Source organism: Nansenia antarctica, assembly GCF_963989245.1.
Source record: "Nansenia antarctica genome assembly, chromosome: 4".
Lineage (NCBI taxonomy): Eukaryota > Metazoa > Chordata > Actinopteri > Argentiniformes > Microstomatidae > Nansenia > Nansenia antarctica.
The window spans coordinates 23,795,608-23,815,852 of record NC_137689.1 but is presented as its reverse complement, the minus strand read 5'-3'; the positions used below and the strand labels follow the sequence as shown (position 1 = coordinate 23,815,852).

Genomic DNA, 20,245 nt, shown 5'->3' with positions numbered 1-20,245 from the left:
AGAGAGAAAGAGAGAGAGAGAGAGAGAGAAAGAGAGAGAGAGGAGAGAGAGTGGGCAGAACAGGCCACAGGACCATTAACTGGACCAATGGGGGGGAAATGCTCTGTACTCTAGGTACTGGCATATCTCGTTTTGATGCTTGATGCTTGACAGCCTGAGTGCAACCATTTTCTTTCTCAGACGTGTAGCCATGTCTGACACAGAACACTCACTCACAAACACATACAGTAAAGTTCTGACCTCAGAGCTGTAGACGAAAGTAGACACGCATGTATGAATAGTACATTTAGTATTGGCATGGCCTGTTACATAAGAGAAACACTTCTGCTGCTCTCTTTTGTTCAACATGATGTTTTTATCTCTTTGAACGGCTTAACAATGAGGGCATGATGTTACAGAAACACTTTGGGGACAGGGTGGGGGTTAAATCCTATTTCCGTTGCTCTTTTCTGTAAACAGATCTGCCGATGGTCTAGGGGGCATTGGGGGAGGGAGGAAATGGTGATACAAATCAGGCTGGAGCACATTTCCCTCTGTCATAAAGCATATGACAGACCAAGGCCTGTCACTCCCAATGATGGAAGTTAGCCCTGGCATTGTGCCACCCCATACCATCAATCTCAATGTACCATTTCGAGGGCTAAATTCCCATTTGTATGCCAAGTCCGTCGATGGGAAACTCTTTGTTAATGTAAGGCCAAAGATTAGATATGTTACAGCTGTGTACATACATGAGGGACATTGTCAATAACCTATGTGCAAGTGTTCAGATAAGAAAGCCATATTGAGGGTGGTCATGTTGAACAGTTCCTGAGTTGTGTCATTATAACGGTTGGCCATTTGTCTTGTCTGTGCAGAACAATACTCTATTCACGACAGCCGAAATACTGATTCAGTCTGGCCTCACAGAAAAGGCTCTGGTTGGTCAGCTCATGATTGAGTGCGTAGACATCATTAAGAAAGGCTGGGGAAGGTTAATTAAATTAACAGCGGCATGGATTGATGAAGGGCACATGGTGGTAGTAATGGGATGAGCTGGCTCTTTGACTGGGTTAATTGGTTGGAAAGAGCAGGGGCTTTGTTTACTGTGACCCCCCTGTTGGTCCCTCCCTCACTCCAGGGGTCCCTGTGATCTGGGCAGGTCAGGACACTGCTTCAGTGCACTGTCTGTCCCCCCTCCCCACATTATGAAGGACAGGAGACTATGGTGGACAAGCCAGGGCTATGGACAAGAGATGCATTGTGTGCAACGAGGTGTGTGTGTGTGTGTGTGTGTGTGTGTGCTCACAAGTATAGTTGCAATCAAACATTCTTTTAAAAAGTGAATGTAAACTGTTTTGAGTAACTGTTACTCATTACCAAAACGTTAGTTTAGTCAACAATATTGGCGCATAGCTCGTGTATCAACATCATGTTAGGATTCTGAGATGTTTTGTTTAACATTTACGGTTTATTATAAGAATCTAATTTACCCGAAGTTACTCTGATTATGAGTAAGCTGATTGGCATCACGAAGTACATGGCCACGCCTCTATACTGCGTCATGTGTCAAGTCCTGCCCCTCTCAGCTGAAAGAGTACAGCAAAACCATCAGGAATGTTTTTAATAGTTTACCATACTTAACACACAGCTTTGAGCGATTGGGAAAGTGGATTTATTCTGTTTTTAACAAACAATTGTGTTTTTACTAATGTTTTAATGAGAATGGGGAACAATGACATGCTGAGTTGAGGGAATTGCAATATCAAGACTCGCCCGGGAAGTTTCGAACAACAATTGAACAATCCATCAATCGATAGTGGCAGGAACATTATTATCAAGCTGAAATTTGGATCAACGTTCTGTGGAATCTACCGGACGGAGATGACGGCAGCTCTTGATATAAAACCAACTTTGACTTTGATAAAGTCCGAGAAATTGGACGGTATGTAGCCCAGCTCTACTACAAAACATTGACAACATCTATATATTGTAGCCTACAATGCATTTAAATGGTGGTTTGGATATGACAAGTTAGTTACAAGTGTGTGATGTTGTCCTAGCTGATCGGTTGGATGCAATGGTTGAAACTCAAACTAGCAGAATATGTTTGACTATAACATATTGAACTTGTAGCATGTTATGAGGTTTTATTTAAAGCTCATAATGCATTAGGCTCAAGTGACATGACGGTACGGAATAGAATACAATCTATCTAGAAAGACAACAGGTAATTCATTGGGCAGGTGCGCAATCAGAGAAATTGTGCACACCTGTGTCAACATGTCATTTCGTATTAATTTGCTGTCACTACAGTTGGGGACAAATGCAAAACTCAAAAAGATTCTAAGTAGACTACATTTCACATCTAGACATGGTGACTTTCAACGAATGTTGATTTGCGGTGAATTCATCAAAGCATGCAGTAGGCCTACAGTATTGTTGTAACGATCCTGTGTAAGGTGTAGTGCTGAGGCACAAATGTGTACATTTCAAGCCTGCAAACTGCGACACTTTAAATGAATGTGCAATAACACTATGTGCAATATGACAACCCTAGTCGTTTTATCTGTACAGTATAGTATAGTGGATAGTGTACATAGCCTTTATTTATGTAAACCAGCTCCTTTCCCTTCTTTTTTTTTCTTCTTTCCTAGCACCAGGGGAGCCCCCCCTCCCAAATTTCGTTGTTTGGTACCTGTACTATAGCAATGACAATAAAGACCATTCATTCATTCATTCATTCATTCATTCATTCATAAGGCCCGTTCGCAGCTCCCCCAAGGGAATGAACGTTCATGGTGTTGTACACGGCCGGTTTGTGAGCAGAAGGTCGTGAGTTCGATTCCGCTTAGGGCAAGCTACCTTACCCCGCCGGTCGCTACAATAAAGAAAAGTCATCCTTAATTCGCATCATGAACATCATGATATTAATACCTCTCTCACCAAGATCTCTAACAATACAATATCAGATCTCCTGTCAGACACATCAGCTTTGGAAACTGTTGTACATATTTCTCTCAATGAATCAAAAATAATCACAAAGTTGTGTAGCAATAGTTTTCTATTGCTGATGTAAGTCAGTAGACACATTCTCAGATGTTTTGCCCATGTGTTCCCTTCACATCTGCTCACAGTGACGCTGACGTCATGGAAACTAGACTTTTCAACACCACATTCACACATTTGTCAACCACATTAAACTGAGTAAAGGTAAAATGACGCCCCCGTGTTAAAAGAAAGCTGTGTGTGTGTGTCTGCACACAAACACCCACTGAGACACCTGCAGAATGTGCATGGTCGTGTGATCACCGTAGCGCGAAAGAAAATGTCAAAGACAGTTGCAGCATTGTCTGCAGAAGTTCACACCACCCTACTAACTCCTCTAACAACCAGTCTCTTCACCACAGGCGAAAAGCTCCCATACACTGGAGTAACATAACCATGCCATTGAAGTCCTTACCTTGTTTTATGCAGGCACAAAACAAAGTGACAATGACGTTGTGACCAGCCTAAGAATGCTGAGATGAAAGAAACACATAAAGGAGTCTCATAATAATGATGATAATAGATTTCTTTTAAACGTGCCTTTCTCAGACTCAAGGACACAGTGCAAAAAAGAAAAGACAAAAAGATAAAATCGTAGCCAAGATCAAAAAAGGTGGAAAAGCTCAGGCAACTATAGGGAATAGTGTTCCTCAGGACCCGTGCTGTAGGAAGGCGAGTCTGAACAGATGGGTCTTGAGTCTGGTCTTGAATGTATTGAAAGTATCAGAGCATCGAATGGCCGGTGGAAGGGTGTTCCACTGCTTGGTCGCCAAGTGTGCGTCGTCTAGTGGGGGGTATGACGAGGAGGTCAGTGTCAGAGGATCGGGGACCGCGTGTAGGGGTGGAGTAGGTCAGTTAGGTAGGCAGGCGCCAGGCCATTGATTACCTTAAAGGTCAGGAGGGGGACCTTGAAGGAGTATTTTATTGGGAGCCAGTGAAGTTGTTGCAGGGGGGGGATGTGCGGCCAGGATTTAGTGTGGGTGAGGATCCTGGCTGCTGAGTTTTGGATATATTGTAGCCGATTCAGGGCCTTGCTGGAAACACCGAGAAGGACTCTTGCATTAATCCAGGCGGGAGGTGACAAAAGCATGTATTAATGTTTCAGCAGAGGTATCAGAGAGTGAAGGGCAGAGACGGTAGATGGTTTTGATGGAAGAAGGCAGACTTTATGACTGACCGTATGTGGGGTTCAAAGGAAAGGGTCGGGGCCAGCAAGACTCCTAGGTAACCTAACCTCCGAGGAGGGGTAATGGTGTCAATGTCAATGGTGAGGACGAGTTTACTGATCTTTTGAAGGAGGGTCTTGGGCACCACCAACCATGAGTTCCGTTTTATTGCTATTGAGTTTGAGAAGACCAGTGGTCATCCGTTCTTTGATTTCACAGAGGCAGGAGATGAGGGAGGGGGGAGGTAAGGGCGGCCGAGGGTTTTAGTGTGAAGGTAGAGCTGGGTGTCATCAGAATTATGTTTGAGAATTGAAACCGTGTTTCCGAATGATCTGGCCAAGTGGGAGGAAGTAGATGGCGAACAGTAGTCTACGGGTGTTTCAAACTCCCAATGTCTCCTCATGTATGCTGTAGTGCGCCTACGACATTACCAGAAAACATAACATCCCTAAGATGTACTTTTTGAAAGGAGCAGAGAATATTCACTATTGTGTGTCATGACAGGTTCTCTAAAGCTTGACAGTGATCTCCTCCAGATCTCCCTGACACAGAAATGACTCAGAGTTATGCATTACTTCCGTGGTCCTGTTGTGTCTACCTCAGGATGTGCTGTCACATCATCATGGTATCTGTGTTAGTCTGATTTGGCCTAGCGTCAGTACTGTAGCTTGTCTGAGCTTGCCAGATCAAGTCAGCAGGACCGTTTGCATACATTTAAACATCAGCTGCCAAAATAAAGGCAACAATGGTGGATATGGGCTCACACCTGCCTGGCAGGTGGCACAGAGAGACATGTGTGAGGGCTTTTACAGTGATGAAAGGAGACATTGGGAGTTGAAACACCCATAGACTGTGACTTCTTATTGCTCTTATTTGATACATTGTTGGCCACCATGTGACCCGCTCTCACATCCCATGGGTTTAATGAATACCTCTACTCCTCCTAGAAGTGGGCAGTATGTTCTGAAAGATGGTGCTTGCATCATGTATCACTGTGTCAATCAATGTGTCATACATGCTTTCATCGGTCGTCCTCTCACTGTGGTCTTCCCTTCCCAGAGGGAGATGTTAGTCAACAGATTGGCATGCTTACACATTTTTAACTTGGAGGTTTAAAGCCTTTGTGGTGGGTGTCCGGAGGCAGAGAGTGGGGGAGGTATTGTCCAGGGAGGCTAGACTGTGGATGGTGAGCCATTTCCAGGTCATGGATGGGAGCGTGGGCCACATTCCATTCCCTCTGCTTGGCACTCCCCTGCCCTTTGCGTGGTCTCTCTCAACTGTTTAGCTCCCTTGGCATGCCGGCACCCTGACTGGTCTGCCCCGTCATGCCTTCTACACACTTAGTCATAACACACACACACTCCCGTAATCAGAGGTACATCACCAGCTCAGTGAATAGAAAATAATTAGGCTGTGGAGTGATCACAGAAACCAGGCTTACTTGTAACTGTCATAATGGGTCTTTTTGATCTTCTAACTAGACCACCGGGAAAACGTGTGTGTGTGTGTGTGTGTGTGTGTGTGTGTGGTGGAGAGGGTGTGTCCTCAGGCATGACTCAATTGTCAGCTAGTTCTGTGTGTGCGTGCGTGCGTGCAGTTCTTGTGTACTTGTCCTCATTGCCTTCTCCCAGCACATGCTGACACATGCATGAGTCAGGCGTAGCGGGGCACAGAATCCAGCAGTGTCATAGAGGTGGTCATACTCTTCTAATTCTGTGTTTTTCCATCCCATAAAGCACTTTGGGTATTAATGCTAATTTGTTCCTTAGTTTCAGTTTCTTTCTTAGAACTTCAGGAGTTTATGGGAACTATTAGCCTCATTAGCTAGCATAGACCTGTTGAAAAGACGGGAACGTGGATGTTTTAGGTTACACAAAGTCAAATAATTTCAACAAAAACTGATGAGAGAGAATGATGTCTGTTTTCTATTGCCTGGGTCATGTCATTGATGACATGTAGGAGGTTTTAGAGTAATGTTAAGAGTGTAGGCTCATGTTTTTATTTTGTCCAAACAGACATGAGAGTTTCTTAAACAGGAATGATGGATGTGTCTATTCGGAGACTTATCTCTTAAATGTTTACTTAGGAGAAGGTAAAAAACACAGCTTGGTATAAACTACACTACCCCATTCACTTCTACTGACATGCAGCAAGACAGTTACCGTAGTAATCACTACTTTAGTAGTAATATAGTAATGATCTACTTAAGCTCTTAAAATAGAAAAAAGTGTACATGCGCTAAACAAGAAAATATATTATTGACAATTTAAAGCATCTACTTGGACGCTAATCATTGTTAATTATGTCTGGGCAAGGACATGCAGTGGGAATCTCCCTGCTCAGAGCCATATTGTTTTGGGAATTATGACTGGAGATTCCCGTTTCGCCTTGTGACTTCCCCCAGTGTCGCATTTGGCGGAAGGTCCTGAATTATCCTTATGACATCACAGCAGGATATCCCACATGTGGTTCCCATTCCCGCTCTCTCCCTCTGCCCACTGATTCCAGGGAATTTCCATGAGTGCCCAAATGGGAATTGGTGAGGTTGGATTGTTTTTTTCTGGACTGTCTCTCTTTAAGAGTTCAGTCATTGTTCTTTTACAGTAACCACTAAAGTCAGTTTTACAGTCAATCACGTTGATGTAGCCTAGTCCTCTATAGACGGCTGCATGGAAGTTTTCAATTTCCTCTCCGTCTCCCCTCCACAACCACTCTCTCCAGTGGTGCATTCTGTTGGTAAGCAACATTATCCTGATTTCACACGCCCTGCCTCCTGGGATGTTCAAAAGAGCGGCTGTGTTAATTGGGTTCATGTGTTCTGGATGTCTCTGGGCGATCTCACATCCCAGTTGGATTAGATAGTTAGCTCTTCTTCTTCTTCTTCTTCTTCTTCTTCTTCAGAGGGCTCTCTTCCAGCCTATGGTCATTTCTAACACCAATACATATGCATGTACACGCATATACACACAAGCACAGATCGCTGTCGTTAATGTCTCCAGCTATCTATCTATCCCCTTCTCTCCCCCTCACCATTCTCGTATTAAGTCAATGGTAGTCATAAGGCTCTGATTAAGCCATTAAAGACCTCTTGGGGTGCAGCTGACTGCTCTGAGAGTGAGTGTGCGTGTGTGTGCGTGCGCCAGACATCAGACAGATCCCATGCTGGCAGTGCACAGGGTTACATTACTGCCTTGGCCTTTGCCCTCTGACCAGGGCAGGAATGCCCCTGCTGGGGTCCAGCCACACTACTCCCTCTGTCTCTTTGGCTGGGTTGATTGGTGACAGCTGCCTTGGTGCACTCAATCATCCAGGCTGCTTTGTGTTTGTTGTGGGTATAAAGCTGTGTGAGTTGCAGCTGGAACGTGTTGCTGCAGTAGGCGACAGACATTGAGACATACAGTGCCCTCCATAAGTATTGGAAGGAGGAAGCATTTCGTCTTCTATTACTAGGCTCTATGCTCCTACAGTTTGTAGCTTGTTTGGATAAAACAATTAGGATCAGATTGGTTTCACCATTTATAAATGACATCCCTTTTTAGACATAATCCTCTTGTTTTAGGGAACCGGTAGTATTGGAAAATTGGCTTGACAGGACTGGTGTTTCTGGTACTTCAGGTGTGTTCTGTCACATTATTTGTGCAGACATGTGAGAGCTCAGTGTATAGTATTGGTTTTAAGCTTTGTGCCTTTGCAGACTGCTATTGGTGTCTGTCAATACGAGGACCAAAGAGGTGTTAATGAAAGTCAAGGAAGGCATTGTTAGGCTGAAATACTGTATCAGAAACGTAGCCAAAACCTTGAACATTATCATGTACCAGGGTGATTTCAAGTGGAAAGTTTGTCCAAGATTTCATCTGTCGAAGGGCATGTGTAGCAGCCACAAGAACTGGCTAACTTAATGGAAGTGTACAGAATCTGGTCTGCTCATTTCAAGCCAATGCTTTCAACTTCATTGAATGGCGCTTCATTACAGTAAGGCAAGTTTATTTGTATAGCACATTTCATACAACCGGGGCAATTCAAAGTGCTTTACATAGAGCATAAAAAAATAAAAATGACAAGAAAATATATATAAACATATATATGAATGAATGGACTTTATTGTCATTGCTACAGTACAGGTACCAAACAACGAAATGTATATATATATATATATATATATATATATATATATGGCATGTGAGATCGCAGTGTAAAATGACACGTACTGTAAGACAATGACCCAAAAGGTTTTGATTTGTACAGGGCAATACTTTTGGAACCCTGAAATAGGGGGAGTATGTTGTACTTTCTAAATTGTGAAACCAATCTGAAAACCCCCCCATTAAATTACTGTCGTGAATCTCTACCTTGACCCCATATTAATTGTTTGATTAATTGTTTGGATTTGATCAAATCCAAACGGTTGGACTATAGAACTGAAAGAAGACTAAATGCGTCCTCTTTACAATACGTATGGAGGCCACTGTAGCTTTGGTGAACTAACTATTGAGATAACATGCTTTAGGCAGAAGCAGAAATAGAGTGGCACAACCTGGCAACCAGGCTAAATCAGAAACAGACTGGCATCCATGCTAGTATTGCTGAACTATGTCCCTTTGTTGTTACTGTTGAAGTATAGAGCTAAAAGAAGGCAGAACTCTTCCTCTTTACAATACTTAAGCAGAGCACTGTAGCTTTGGTGAAGGAACTATTGAGGTAACATGCTTAAGGGAGAAGCATAGGGCTAGTGGTGGTCTAGTGGATAGTGAGTTGGACTTGTGATCGGAAGGTTGTGAGTTCAAATCCCGCCTGAAACCACACCACTACTAGTGTGCCCTTGGGTAAGGCACTTAGCCCTCAGTTACTCCAGGGGGAATGTCCCTATAATTCGTGTCCCTGTAAATTGCTTTGGATTAAAAGCGTCTGCTAAAATGGCCAAATTAAATTAATTAAATTAATTAAAGAAGCAGAAACAGACTGGCACCCATGCTAGTGTTGAGGCAGCCATGCTAGTGTTGAGGCAGCCATGCTAGTGTCGAGGCAGCGTTGCTGAACTGTGTCCCTTTGTTCTTCTTGGCAGATGTGGAATTCAACGACGTGCCCCTGCTGACCCCAGGGAGCAAGGAGATGATGTCACAGGCCCTGAGGGACACATTCAGCGGCTTCACAAAAGAGCAACAGAGACTGGGGATCCCCAGAGGTAAGGCCACAACGACCCGTCAACAGCACTCAGAAACACAAGGCTGGTTGATGGAAAAATGTACAGTTGGATGGAAAAATGTATATCCTGTATGGCCTTCATATGGCAACCCAAAAGAACGAACAACCCAATTGAAACAGAACTAACGTCGGTTCAGTGCACGTTTCAAGTTGATGAAGCTAAGCTTCAAACCACGGTTGTCGAAGCCAACCCTATTAGTTTTACATGTGGCCTACAGACACTCTCCAACAGGAATGTGCTGCCTCAACATTGTTTACATGTGCCTGAGGGCACAGTTTGTCAGTGCCAAGAGCTGTAAAACAGTATGCGAAAATCCCTAGACGCCCCATTCACTGTCTATAGCGCAGACATGAAACCACATGACCTGGTTGTGGAGTCAGAGTGGGCTGTTTAGAGCCAGACGGTTAACGTACGTGACGTTGACAGACATTGACTCACCCCTGGAGGGCGGCTGTTAAAACGCTCCTATCAGTCTTGGCAGTCGCTGAGGAATTTGGGAGGTATGGAGTCTGACAAAAAATTAATGTTGGGAGGATCTCTTGAACGCTACAGAAAACAAAGCAAACATATATAAACATTTTTAATTTTTGGAATACATTATTCTTTTATCTGTTTAGTTTATTAGCTGGTGCGCAGAATAATTAATCAGGAATAACACATCAGAAAAACACCTTTCTTACCCATTATGTCTTACTTTGTTTGGCCATGTAGTGGAGAAGCAATGCTTCACAGTGACTTCCACCATAGTTGTGGTAACAGTACTGGAGAGGACGGTGTGAAAAGAGCATATGAGAGCCTGCATATTACAGGTTTGGGGTGGCCCTGTTTTGTGTAAAGCTCCCAAAGGGGAACAGGTTTTGACCACACCTCCCACGATGTCTATAGACCCCCGGCAGTGGTCGGAGAGCCAGGTGAGCGAGTGGCTGATGTGGACCGTGAACGAGTTCAGCCTGAAGAGCGTGCAGCTGCAGCGGTTCAGTATGAGCGGGGCCGGTCTCTGTGCCCTGGGGAAGGAGCGCTTCTTGGACCTGGCTCCCGACTTTGTAGGAGACATCTTGTGGGAACATCTGGAGATGATGCTGAGAGGTATGACCTGTTTGCTAATGCAACATATGGTTATCGTTAAACTTGCCATGTCACTGTAACAGTAAGCAAAATTGATAAACATTTTGTACAAAGGTTGAAGGCAGCTGACAAACATGATCTTGCCTGTGTCTCTCTTTTAAGTTGGTAAACTGGTTTAATGTTTAACCAGAAATACTTTGGCACATTTGTGTATCATCCTAATCATCCCTTATCGTCCTTCATGAAGATGTTCGACATTTCCCTGTCAATGGATTGACGTCCACGTTTCAAGAATCCCGGCTTACCTCAGACTACTTTGCTAGTGAGTATAGCTGCTCTTTCTTGGGTGAAAACATTCAACATTTACCCAAGTTCAAAATTGGAAAGCAATCGCATGAATGTTCATCTCCATGTTCCTCATCTTTTGCTTCCCTCTTGTTTCCTCTTTGCTCTCTGTAGACTATGGCATTGAGCGTGCTCAGTGCGTTCCTCCAACCGAGTACTCAGAGTCAGGCTTCATCACAGAGTCCTATCAGACGCTTCTACCAATCAACTGTGAGGACCTGCTGTCGATGAACGGACATTCTAATGGACTCACACGGGACAGCCCACAGAGTCACTCACGGCGGGACTACCTCTCTATCAAACAGGAAGTTGTCTCCCATGACAACATGTGCATGGGCCGTGTTAGTCATGGTAAGACCACTATAACCCCCTCTTTAAAGGGGCAATCTGGGATTCAAACAACAAAGTGGTCACCGTGCCACTTTTTTGGTTATTAGCTGAGGGATGTGGCTGGAGACATGGCACTTTCCTAAATTCATAGTCTGAGCTTTGGATGCAAGGACTGACCTCCATGAGATCAAAAAGATAGTTCCAAGCTCTACAATGTTTGTTTATAGTTATGTTGTTTACTAACAATCGAGTAAAACAAACTTATATTTTGGGTTATGATGGAGAAGACAGCTGAACTCAGCTCAAGAGGCATTTATAAATATGCACTCACTGAACACTTTATTAGGAACACTATACTAATACAGGGTAGGGCCTCCCTTCTCAACACAGCCTCAATTCTTTGTGGCATTGATTCCACAAGATGTTGGAAACATTCCTTTGAGATTCTGGTCCATGATGACATGATTGCATCACATACATTTGTATTGTGTAATTATCGAGGTACTTATTCCCCTCTGTTTCCTCCAAGGTAAACTCGGAGGCCAGGAGTCCTTTGAGAGCACTGAAAGCCTAGAGGGCTGTGATCGCCTCACCCAGTCTTGGGGTAGCCACTCGTCCTTCAGCAGCCTGCAGCGCGTTCCCTCCTATGACAGCTTTGACTCTGAGGACTACCCTGCCATGCTGCACCGGCACCAGGCCAAAGGCACATTTAAAGACTATGTGAAGGAGCGCACAGACTTGAGCAGAGACAAGTCTGTCATACCAGCAGCAGCTCTCGCAGGATATACAGGTGTGTGTGTGTGTGTGTGTGTGTGTGTGTGTGTGTGTGTGTGTGTGCGCCCCCCGCGCACGCATACCAATAAAGACCACGTTTATGAGACTCGTAAACAGCAACATAAACATATGTTGACGGTTGTGATTCCCACAGGAAGTGGTCCTATCCAGCTGTGGCAGTTCCTGCTAGAGCTCCTGACGGACACATCCTGTCAGTCGGTCATCAGCTGGACGGGAGACGGCTGGGAGTTCAAACTCACCGACCCTGACGAGGTAAGAATGACCTCACACTGAAGCCAGGGGTACTGTAAAGTAGGGGTTCTCCATGCCTTATGAATTCATCTGATGGTTGGTCCTCCTAGCATTTTTACATACATTCTTACATGCATTTCTGTATATACATTCACTGAGAACTTTATTAGGAACACTATACTTATGCTGGGTAGGGCCTCCCTTTGCTCTCAACACAGCCTCAATTCTTTATGGCATTGATTCCACAAGTTGTTGGAAACATATCTTTGAGATTCCGGTCCATGCTGAAATTATTTCCGGTCCATGACTTTTGCTTTGTGACATGGTGCATTATCATGCTGGAAGTAACCTTTAGAACATGAAGGGATGCACATGGTCAGCAACAATACTAATACAAAAAAAGTCTGTGGCATTCAAGTGATGATTGATTGGTGTTAACTGGCCCAAGGTGTGCCAAGGAAACATTCCCCACACCATCACACCACCTCCACCAGCGTGGACTGTTGACACAAGGCAGCTTGGGTCCATGGATTCATGCTGTCGGTGCCAAATTCTGACCCAACCATCTGTGTGCCTCAGCAGAAATCCAGATTCATCAAAACGGGTTACATTTTTCCAGTCTTCATCTGTGCAGTTTTGGTGAGCCTGTGCCCACTGCAGCCTCCGCTTTCTGTTTTGCTGTTGTAGCCCATCCGCCTCAAGGTTGGACACGTTGTGCGTTGTGAGATTTACATCTGCATTTGTGGCAGACGCCTTTATCTGAAGCGACTTACACCAAATATGTTTGCCCAAGTAACCGGGTTCCCGCGCTGGTCTTAAAAAGCCTTAAAGTCTAAAATCCAGCACTCCGATTTATACGGCCTAAAAAGGTCTCAAGTTTCAGTTATTAGGTCTAAGAAATTAGGTGCTAGGTAAAAGAAAAGATTAGCTTGTCCTGCAAGGAAATCAGTCCGACCACATCTATTTACGTGGAAATGAATCAAGCTGGAACAAAAAAAAAAGCCAATTCGCTGCCTCCGGGAGAAATTATTGGCGAGCGGAGCTACGGCAGGATGCCAAAAAGCTATCATATGGTGTCGCGAATAGGTGCCTAAAAAGGTCTTACATTTGACTTGTTGAAACTTGTAGGAACCCTGTAAGTAAGTGAATCATCTATCCATCAGTCATCGTAAGAAACGTAATCTCTGCTCGGGGCCAGGGACCATTGGCAGTCACAATGCTAGAAGGACATTTTTAGTTTTTTTAATAATATACATTAGAGAAACTGAACAAGGGGATGGGGAGGTTTCAGGTGGGGTGTAACTTGAAGAGATGGGTCTTCAGTCGATGGCGGAAGATAGGGAGTGACTCTGCAGTCCTGAGAGCGGTGGGGAGCTCGTTCCACCAGTGGGGTGCCAGGACGGTGAAAAGCGTACACAATTGTACAGAGTGGTTGATTGACCGTAGCCTTTTTGTCAGCTCGAACCAGTCTGGCCATTCTCCATTGACCCCTCTCATCAACAAGGCACTTCCATCTGCAGAACTGCTGCTCACTGGATGTTTTTTCTTTATTGTACCATCTGAGTAAACTCTGTAAAGAGTAAAGACTGTTGTGTGTGAAAATCCCAAGAGATAGAAATACTCAAACCAGCCTGTCTGGCACTAACAGTCACGTCATGGTCAAAATCACTAAGATCACATTTATTCCCCTATTCTGATGGTTGATGTGAGCATTACCTGAAGCTGCTGGCCTGTATTTGCAAGATTGTATGCATTGCACTGCTGCCACATGATTGGCTGATTAGGTAATTGCATGAATGAGAGGGTGCACAAGTGTTCCTAATAAAGTGTTCAGAGAGTGTACATTATTTGGCATTAGTAAACAAGACATGAGGAAAGAGACGTTTGAACAATACTTGCTTGAACTCGCCGTAGCAGTAGGACAATGATACGCTGGAATGAGCTAATTACCTCCTGTCTTCTGTCAGGTGGCCCGGCGCTGGGGCCGCAGGAAGAACAAGCCCAAGATGAACTACGAGAAGCTGAGCCGCGGCCTGCGCTACTACTACGACAAGAACATCATCCACAAGACCTCGGGCAAGCGCTACGTCTACCGCTTCGTCTGCGACCTGAAGGGCCTGCTGGGATACAGCCCAGAGGAGATCCACAACATGTTGGACGTTACACCCGACACTGGAGAGTGAAGAGACGGACCTCTGTGTGTGTGTGTGTGTTTGTGAGTGTGCGTGTGTGCATGTTTGTTTGTTTATGTGTGTGTGCTTGTTTGTTTATGTGGATTGGGACCAGGATGCAGCTTGTTGGCGACAATATTCGGAGGCATTCGATGTCGCTAAAACGACTTGGAGAACGGGTCTCATACTTAGTGAGTGCAACAATCAGGGACGTTTTATAATGCTTTCTTGAATACTTTCATGTGACTGCAAGTCTAGTGGCTGAAGACAATCGGACCCGAGTCACTTGAACATGACCGTCACAGATGTGTAACCTAATTGTGCATGGCCGGAATGTTACTCTTCGCGACCAAAGACTGTAAAGACGTTTCTTTTATTACCAGTCATGCCCTCCAAGACTTGCAACAGAATCCACGTTGTCAATCCAACTGAATTGTCGCAGTCATAGCCCCCCCCCCCCCCCCCCCGGCTTTTAGTGTTGAAGTCTAAAAGCGATGAATGTACTTCTACACAATGACTGCCTGAACGATTTTTTGGAACTGTTGATTGTCACCTGAAGACTGCATCACAGTTATCCAGTTCTTATATATATATATACCTGACACATGTTCAGTACCAGACCAAAGACCCTGTAGGCCGTTTGAATAGCTTTACGAGCTGAATTCATCCTCCCCGCATGCTTTTTATTAGGGACCTAAGACATACTTTACTTGTTTTGTTTTTTCTCTCGTACTTCCGTCTCCCGGCGCCAAGAGGACAACATGGAGCAGTCGTCTCGTACCACGTGGCGTCTGGAATGTGGAGGCACACACAGCGCCGCCTAGAGGATAAGCTTTGAAGTGACATGTTGATGTGTGGCCAGTCAGGTGGTCAAAGAATTTCTCAGGTCCGAACTAATCGATCGCCTTAGAAATTACTGTTACCCATTATGCCTGGTCCGAAATTCGAACACCGACAAAAATTGAGGTCAAGAATTCTATGATGTTTTTATTTTGTATTTTTATCTACATGTACATGATTTTTTTTTTTTTACATTTTAAATATTTTTTCACGTGAGTTATGTTTTATTAACTTTGACATAGGAAGGCATAGACAGCTGACGCTATACCAGCCATAAATGGCAACCATATTCTCTTTTTTATACAGACACCAGATGTCTTGTCTTTGTAGAGTGAGATAGAGGAGAGGAGAGGCTGATGCTGGCCCATCACTTTTATAGAGCTGAGCTTTTATCACTATTGTAATTAATTATCTATTTTATAATGTTTAAACATGTTTAAGAAAACCCTATTATTGTGTCCATCATATTTTCTCTAAAATCCTCCCACTCAGAGCCCTTCAAAACAGCTTTTGAGAGAGAGACACACACACACACACACACACACACACACACACACACACACACACACACACACTGCTACAATGCTATATTTAGCAACAGTTTATAAAAGACTACCAGAAGCAGAGAGGTCAGACAGATGTTACGGCCAGTCACTCAGAATCCCCCTGTCCCATGGTTTTAATCTAGCTGTTGAAGTGATTTAGTGTCCATTGTTCTGCTTCCTCCCTCTTCTGATTACATGTCACAGTCGCTCTGACGGGGTGGAACATAGACGGATCAGGGCCACGTTCACTTGGCTCAACGGTGTGATACTTTTTGCAACAGAACTTGCTGAACACACACATTCTCTCCACGGTGCGCAGCGTTCTCCCCATGTCTTGGAGACTGCTACCATTCGGTGGGTGTGGTGGGCGCAACGGGCTGGAGTTCGTTCATTGGATAGCATTTTAAAGCTAAAAACCTATAGAAGTCAATGTACCCTAAATTAGCATGTTTGTAATGTCTTGAATAATCTCTACGTCATTTAAATCAAGTGAGTCTCTTCAAATAATGTGGCATGATTTGTAATTGTGCTAACTATCCCTTTAATGTTGCACAACGTTGCTGCTTGCTGAATTCCCCCCCACCCAGATTCATTGTCAGAGTTTGGAATAAACACAGTCGGATGTTGGATTAATGCTGATTATAATCTTTTTATGCCTTTGAAGAAATGCCAATAGTGCTATAGTTAGTGCTACTTAAGGAAAATCTAAATTATGTTTGAAATGAAAGCAGCTATAAAACCCTGCATAGTGAACAGATGCCTACTTTAGAGTAAGTCGAGCGTGTGGGTGCAAGTTGCGGTGTCGTTATATTTCTCTAAAACCTAAAACCACAAACCTCCTCTGCATGCAACACAAAGTGACGCATTTACTTTTAGCTTCTTAGCTGTAACCTGGATTTAGAATATCTGCACGGATATCACACGTTGCTCATCTGTATTCTCGTCGCAGCATGACACCTCCTCCCCCGCAAGGGTTTCTGAAAAACACAACATGTTCTCTGTCAATTTACTTACCAGGTTAAATAAGGGATACAATAGAAAAAATAGAAGAATAAGAGAAAAATCAAGGATCATAATGGATTATCATCAGGGCTGCCAAGTTTCACCAAAAGTTTGGAGTGAGATTTTTTGGTGGTGGAGCGACCCAAAACTGTGCACGTTTTGGCAGCGGCGGCCCCTCTCTCCCACCCAATTATTTGTGCTAGTTTCCTGCAATTTTACATGTTGTTCATGATAAACCAGCACAAGAAATGAAAATAATAAATAATAAATAATAACATTTTATAAAACAAGAAAAAAATTCAGACAATATATCATATTTATGAAATCTTAATAAACAAATACAGTAGCCTACAGACTCTAAAAGAAAAATTGGCCCCATCAACAGGACTCAGCCCCTTGGTCAGCAGCAGAAAGACCCGTGGTCATCATCTTATATACAGTGCATTGCTCATAGATGGCTATCATGTTATACAGTACATACCAGGGTTTTTCCTGGGTCAGAATGAGGGCTTGGTGGGTGATTTTGTGCACGCACAGCGCGCCCACATTTTTTTGGGAGGGACCCCCAATTGTTGTATTTGTATTGTAAATTGTAATTATTAATAATAATCATTATTATTAATATACCTGGTTATGTTACAGTAGAGAAACAAAAAACAGTTACCAAAACTGAGTATTTACTAGCTAAGATTGGCAAAAGATTGACGTGGTGCAACCGAAATTAGTAAACAACTAGTTTGAAACTAACTAGTAACAACTAGGGGTTTAGTAACTACTAAATATTGGTGCAACCCAGTCCAGTAGGCTACCAGATACGATGTTGTAATGTATGCACATATTTTGCTACCACGGTTGCCAGACGGAATTGACAATGTCCAGCCCAACCGGTCTAAAAGCTGCCGAATCCACCCGTCCAGTGTGACCAAAAGTAGCCCAATCTGGCAACCCTGCTTGCTACGTTCTTGCAGCTCGCGTGAACACAGGTTCTTCCATCAGCGCTCGCCTGCCGCTTCGATTGCAGACTCAAGTTAACGCGCGTGCAGAAAGATGCCACGAAACTCATGTCCGGTAGCTTTCTTTCAAGGAATTTCAAAAATAAAAGTCCCGTAAAACAATTGTTATTTCTCGCCGTGAGAAATAGAGATGCGGCGTGAGAACTGGTTGAAATGCGTGAGTCTCACGGTGATTGCGTGAGACTTGGCAGCTCTGATTATCATGGATTCGTGAGCTTAGAATTATAAGGTTCTATCTCCGTTTAGGGTAGTTCAGAGATATTGAGCATCAACGTTTTTACATTCCGTTATGTTTTGTGAGATGGAACCTTTGTATTTGATTAATTACTAACTAAAAAACGTCAACATTTTAAAAATAATACCACACAGCGGATGGATCAGATTATGTAAAAAACTCTTGAGGAGATAGAACCTTATAATTCTAACGTCACAGATTATAATTCTAGTTCTGAATAAAAGGTGCAAGCACACGTCCTCACAAGGATGACTAGTCCCAGTTGGGCTTCAGACTGGAAACCGTTAACAATCCAGGTCACGACCTCAAACCCAGTAGATAATGCCCCTCTGGGATTTGTGGGATTTATGGGATCTTGATAACAAACCAGATTCTGTTCAACACCTCAGGAGAACCTCCCTGGAGGAGAGGCAGACAGGTCAAGGGAATCGCCCCTGAACCATTCAGCTGGAACCAGCTTAAGCCCAGCATCACAGATTTGACTTTTGACCTTAAGTGAGTGGGGGGGGGGGGCAAGGTGGGAGGATCACTAGCTTATTATGAGAGAGGCTCTGTCTCTGGCGGAGGATGCGCTGTGGAGAGCACTGTCTGATGATGATAACATGGAGGACGATAAGAAAAGAGGGGAAAAAAACAAGTCTTAAAATGGGTGGAGAGGTTGGTGACAAAGTGTTTGTAAAGTGTCTGTCTGATGATACTGTTGGTTGAAAAAGGGCTTGAGGCCCGAAGGGGCCCAGTGCATAATATGCAGTCATCAAGATGCGTCGCATTGGTCACCATGGTTGTAATGATTTACTTAAGAATGGCAATTTTGAGATTTGATCCAAACTCCACTGGGGGCTTTCAGGATGGGGATTGAGGGAGAGGGGGTTGAGGGAGAGGGGCTTTCAGGATGGGGATTGAGGGAGAGGGGCTTTCAGGATGGGGATTGAGGGAGAGGGGCTTTCAGGATGGGGATTGAGGGAGAGGGGGTTGAGGGAGAGGGGGTTGAGGGAGAGGGGATTGAGGGAGAGGGGGTTGAGGGAGAGGGGGTTGAGGGAGAGGGGGTGGAGGGAGAGGGGGTTGAGGGAGAGGGGGTTGAGGGAGAGGGGGTTGAGGGAGAGGGGGTTGAGGGAGAGGGGATTGAGGGAGAGGGGCTTTCAGGATGGGGGTTGAGGGAGAGGGGGTTGAGGGAGAGGGGGTTGAGGGAGAGGGGATTGAGGGAGAGGGGATTGAGGGAGAGGGGGTTGAGGGAGAGGGGGTTGAGGGAGAGGGGGCTTTCAGGATGGGGGTTGAGGGAGAGGGGGTTGAGGGAGAGGGGATTGAGGGAGAGGGGATTGAGGGAGAGGGGGTTGAGGGAGAGGGGATTGAGGGAGAGGGGCTTTCAGGATGGGGGTTGAGGGAGAGGGGGTTGAGGGAGAGGGGGTTGAGGGAGAGGGGATTGAGGGAGAGGGGCTTTCAGGATGGGGGTTGAGGGAGAGGGGGTTGAGGCCCAAGTCCGTCTGAGATAATGGGTTTCATTTCATGCCCCACATTTCATTACAGTTGTGTCATTGCTTTATATGGTCACTTGAAACTGGAGTCTTTGGGCCCCATTTTCTTTTGTGAGCAAAGTTTCCCAAAATAAGTGCCCAAGGAAAATGGGTCCATAGTTTCTTATCTGATGGTGACACACAGTAGGCCGATTGTTACCACAGTGACTCAATATGTCACCAATACACTGGTGTGAGAATTTCACAATCATTATGTGTCAGTGTCAAAGAGGATAACTATTTCATTAATATATCAACAAATGAATATATCAACAGGCATGTGTGATAACCACACTCTGGTAGACATACCACACACAGACATATGGGTTCAGGAAACTATGGGTTCAGCATTGGCCTGGGACTGGGATTGGCTATATTGTGGGTAGGACATTAATGAACCATGCAGCAATGTTCCTATGAGGGTCCTTAGGGAGACTGGGGAGTGGGAGACACGCACGCGCACGCACACGCACAAGCTTATAAACTAATAATCAAGCCTACTGAGGACAATTACTATTTATCCCCAAGCACCCCCCATGTACAGACTACCTACCCTTAAGCATAAGTCACTTTACTACCTATGCAGACAGTCACTTAATACTACTCACTACTCACTACTCCATTCTACCTCTTCCATCCACTGCCATCGTGTGCAATACTCATGGTATTTCTATTATTTGTATTTTGTATCTTGTATTGCTCAATTTGTCTCTTGTCTTATTTGTCTAACAACTATTGTCCCTTCTCTCCTAATTGTCTCACTTAT

The 20,245-nt window shown here is 44.4% G+C and overlaps 1 protein-coding gene across 1 annotated transcript; it reads left to right on the top strand.

Moving 5' to 3' along the window:
- Window positions 1-1,863: 1,863 nt before the first annotated feature.
- LOC308154758 (protein C-ets-1-like) lies at window positions 1,864-14,345 on the top strand (the record flags this gene model as incomplete). The annotated part of the gene is made up of 8 exons (XM_080527974.1): window positions 1,864-1,924; window positions 9,256-9,375; window positions 10,282-10,482; window positions 10,709-10,783; window positions 10,921-11,157; window positions 11,666-11,926; window positions 12,065-12,183; window positions 14,130-14,345. 8 exons carry the CDS (start codon window positions 1,864-1,866, stop codon window positions 14,343-14,345), a joined length of 1,290 nt encoding a protein of 429 aa, XP_080384100.1.
- Between the last annotated feature and the right edge of the window lie 5,900 nt (window positions 14,346-20,245).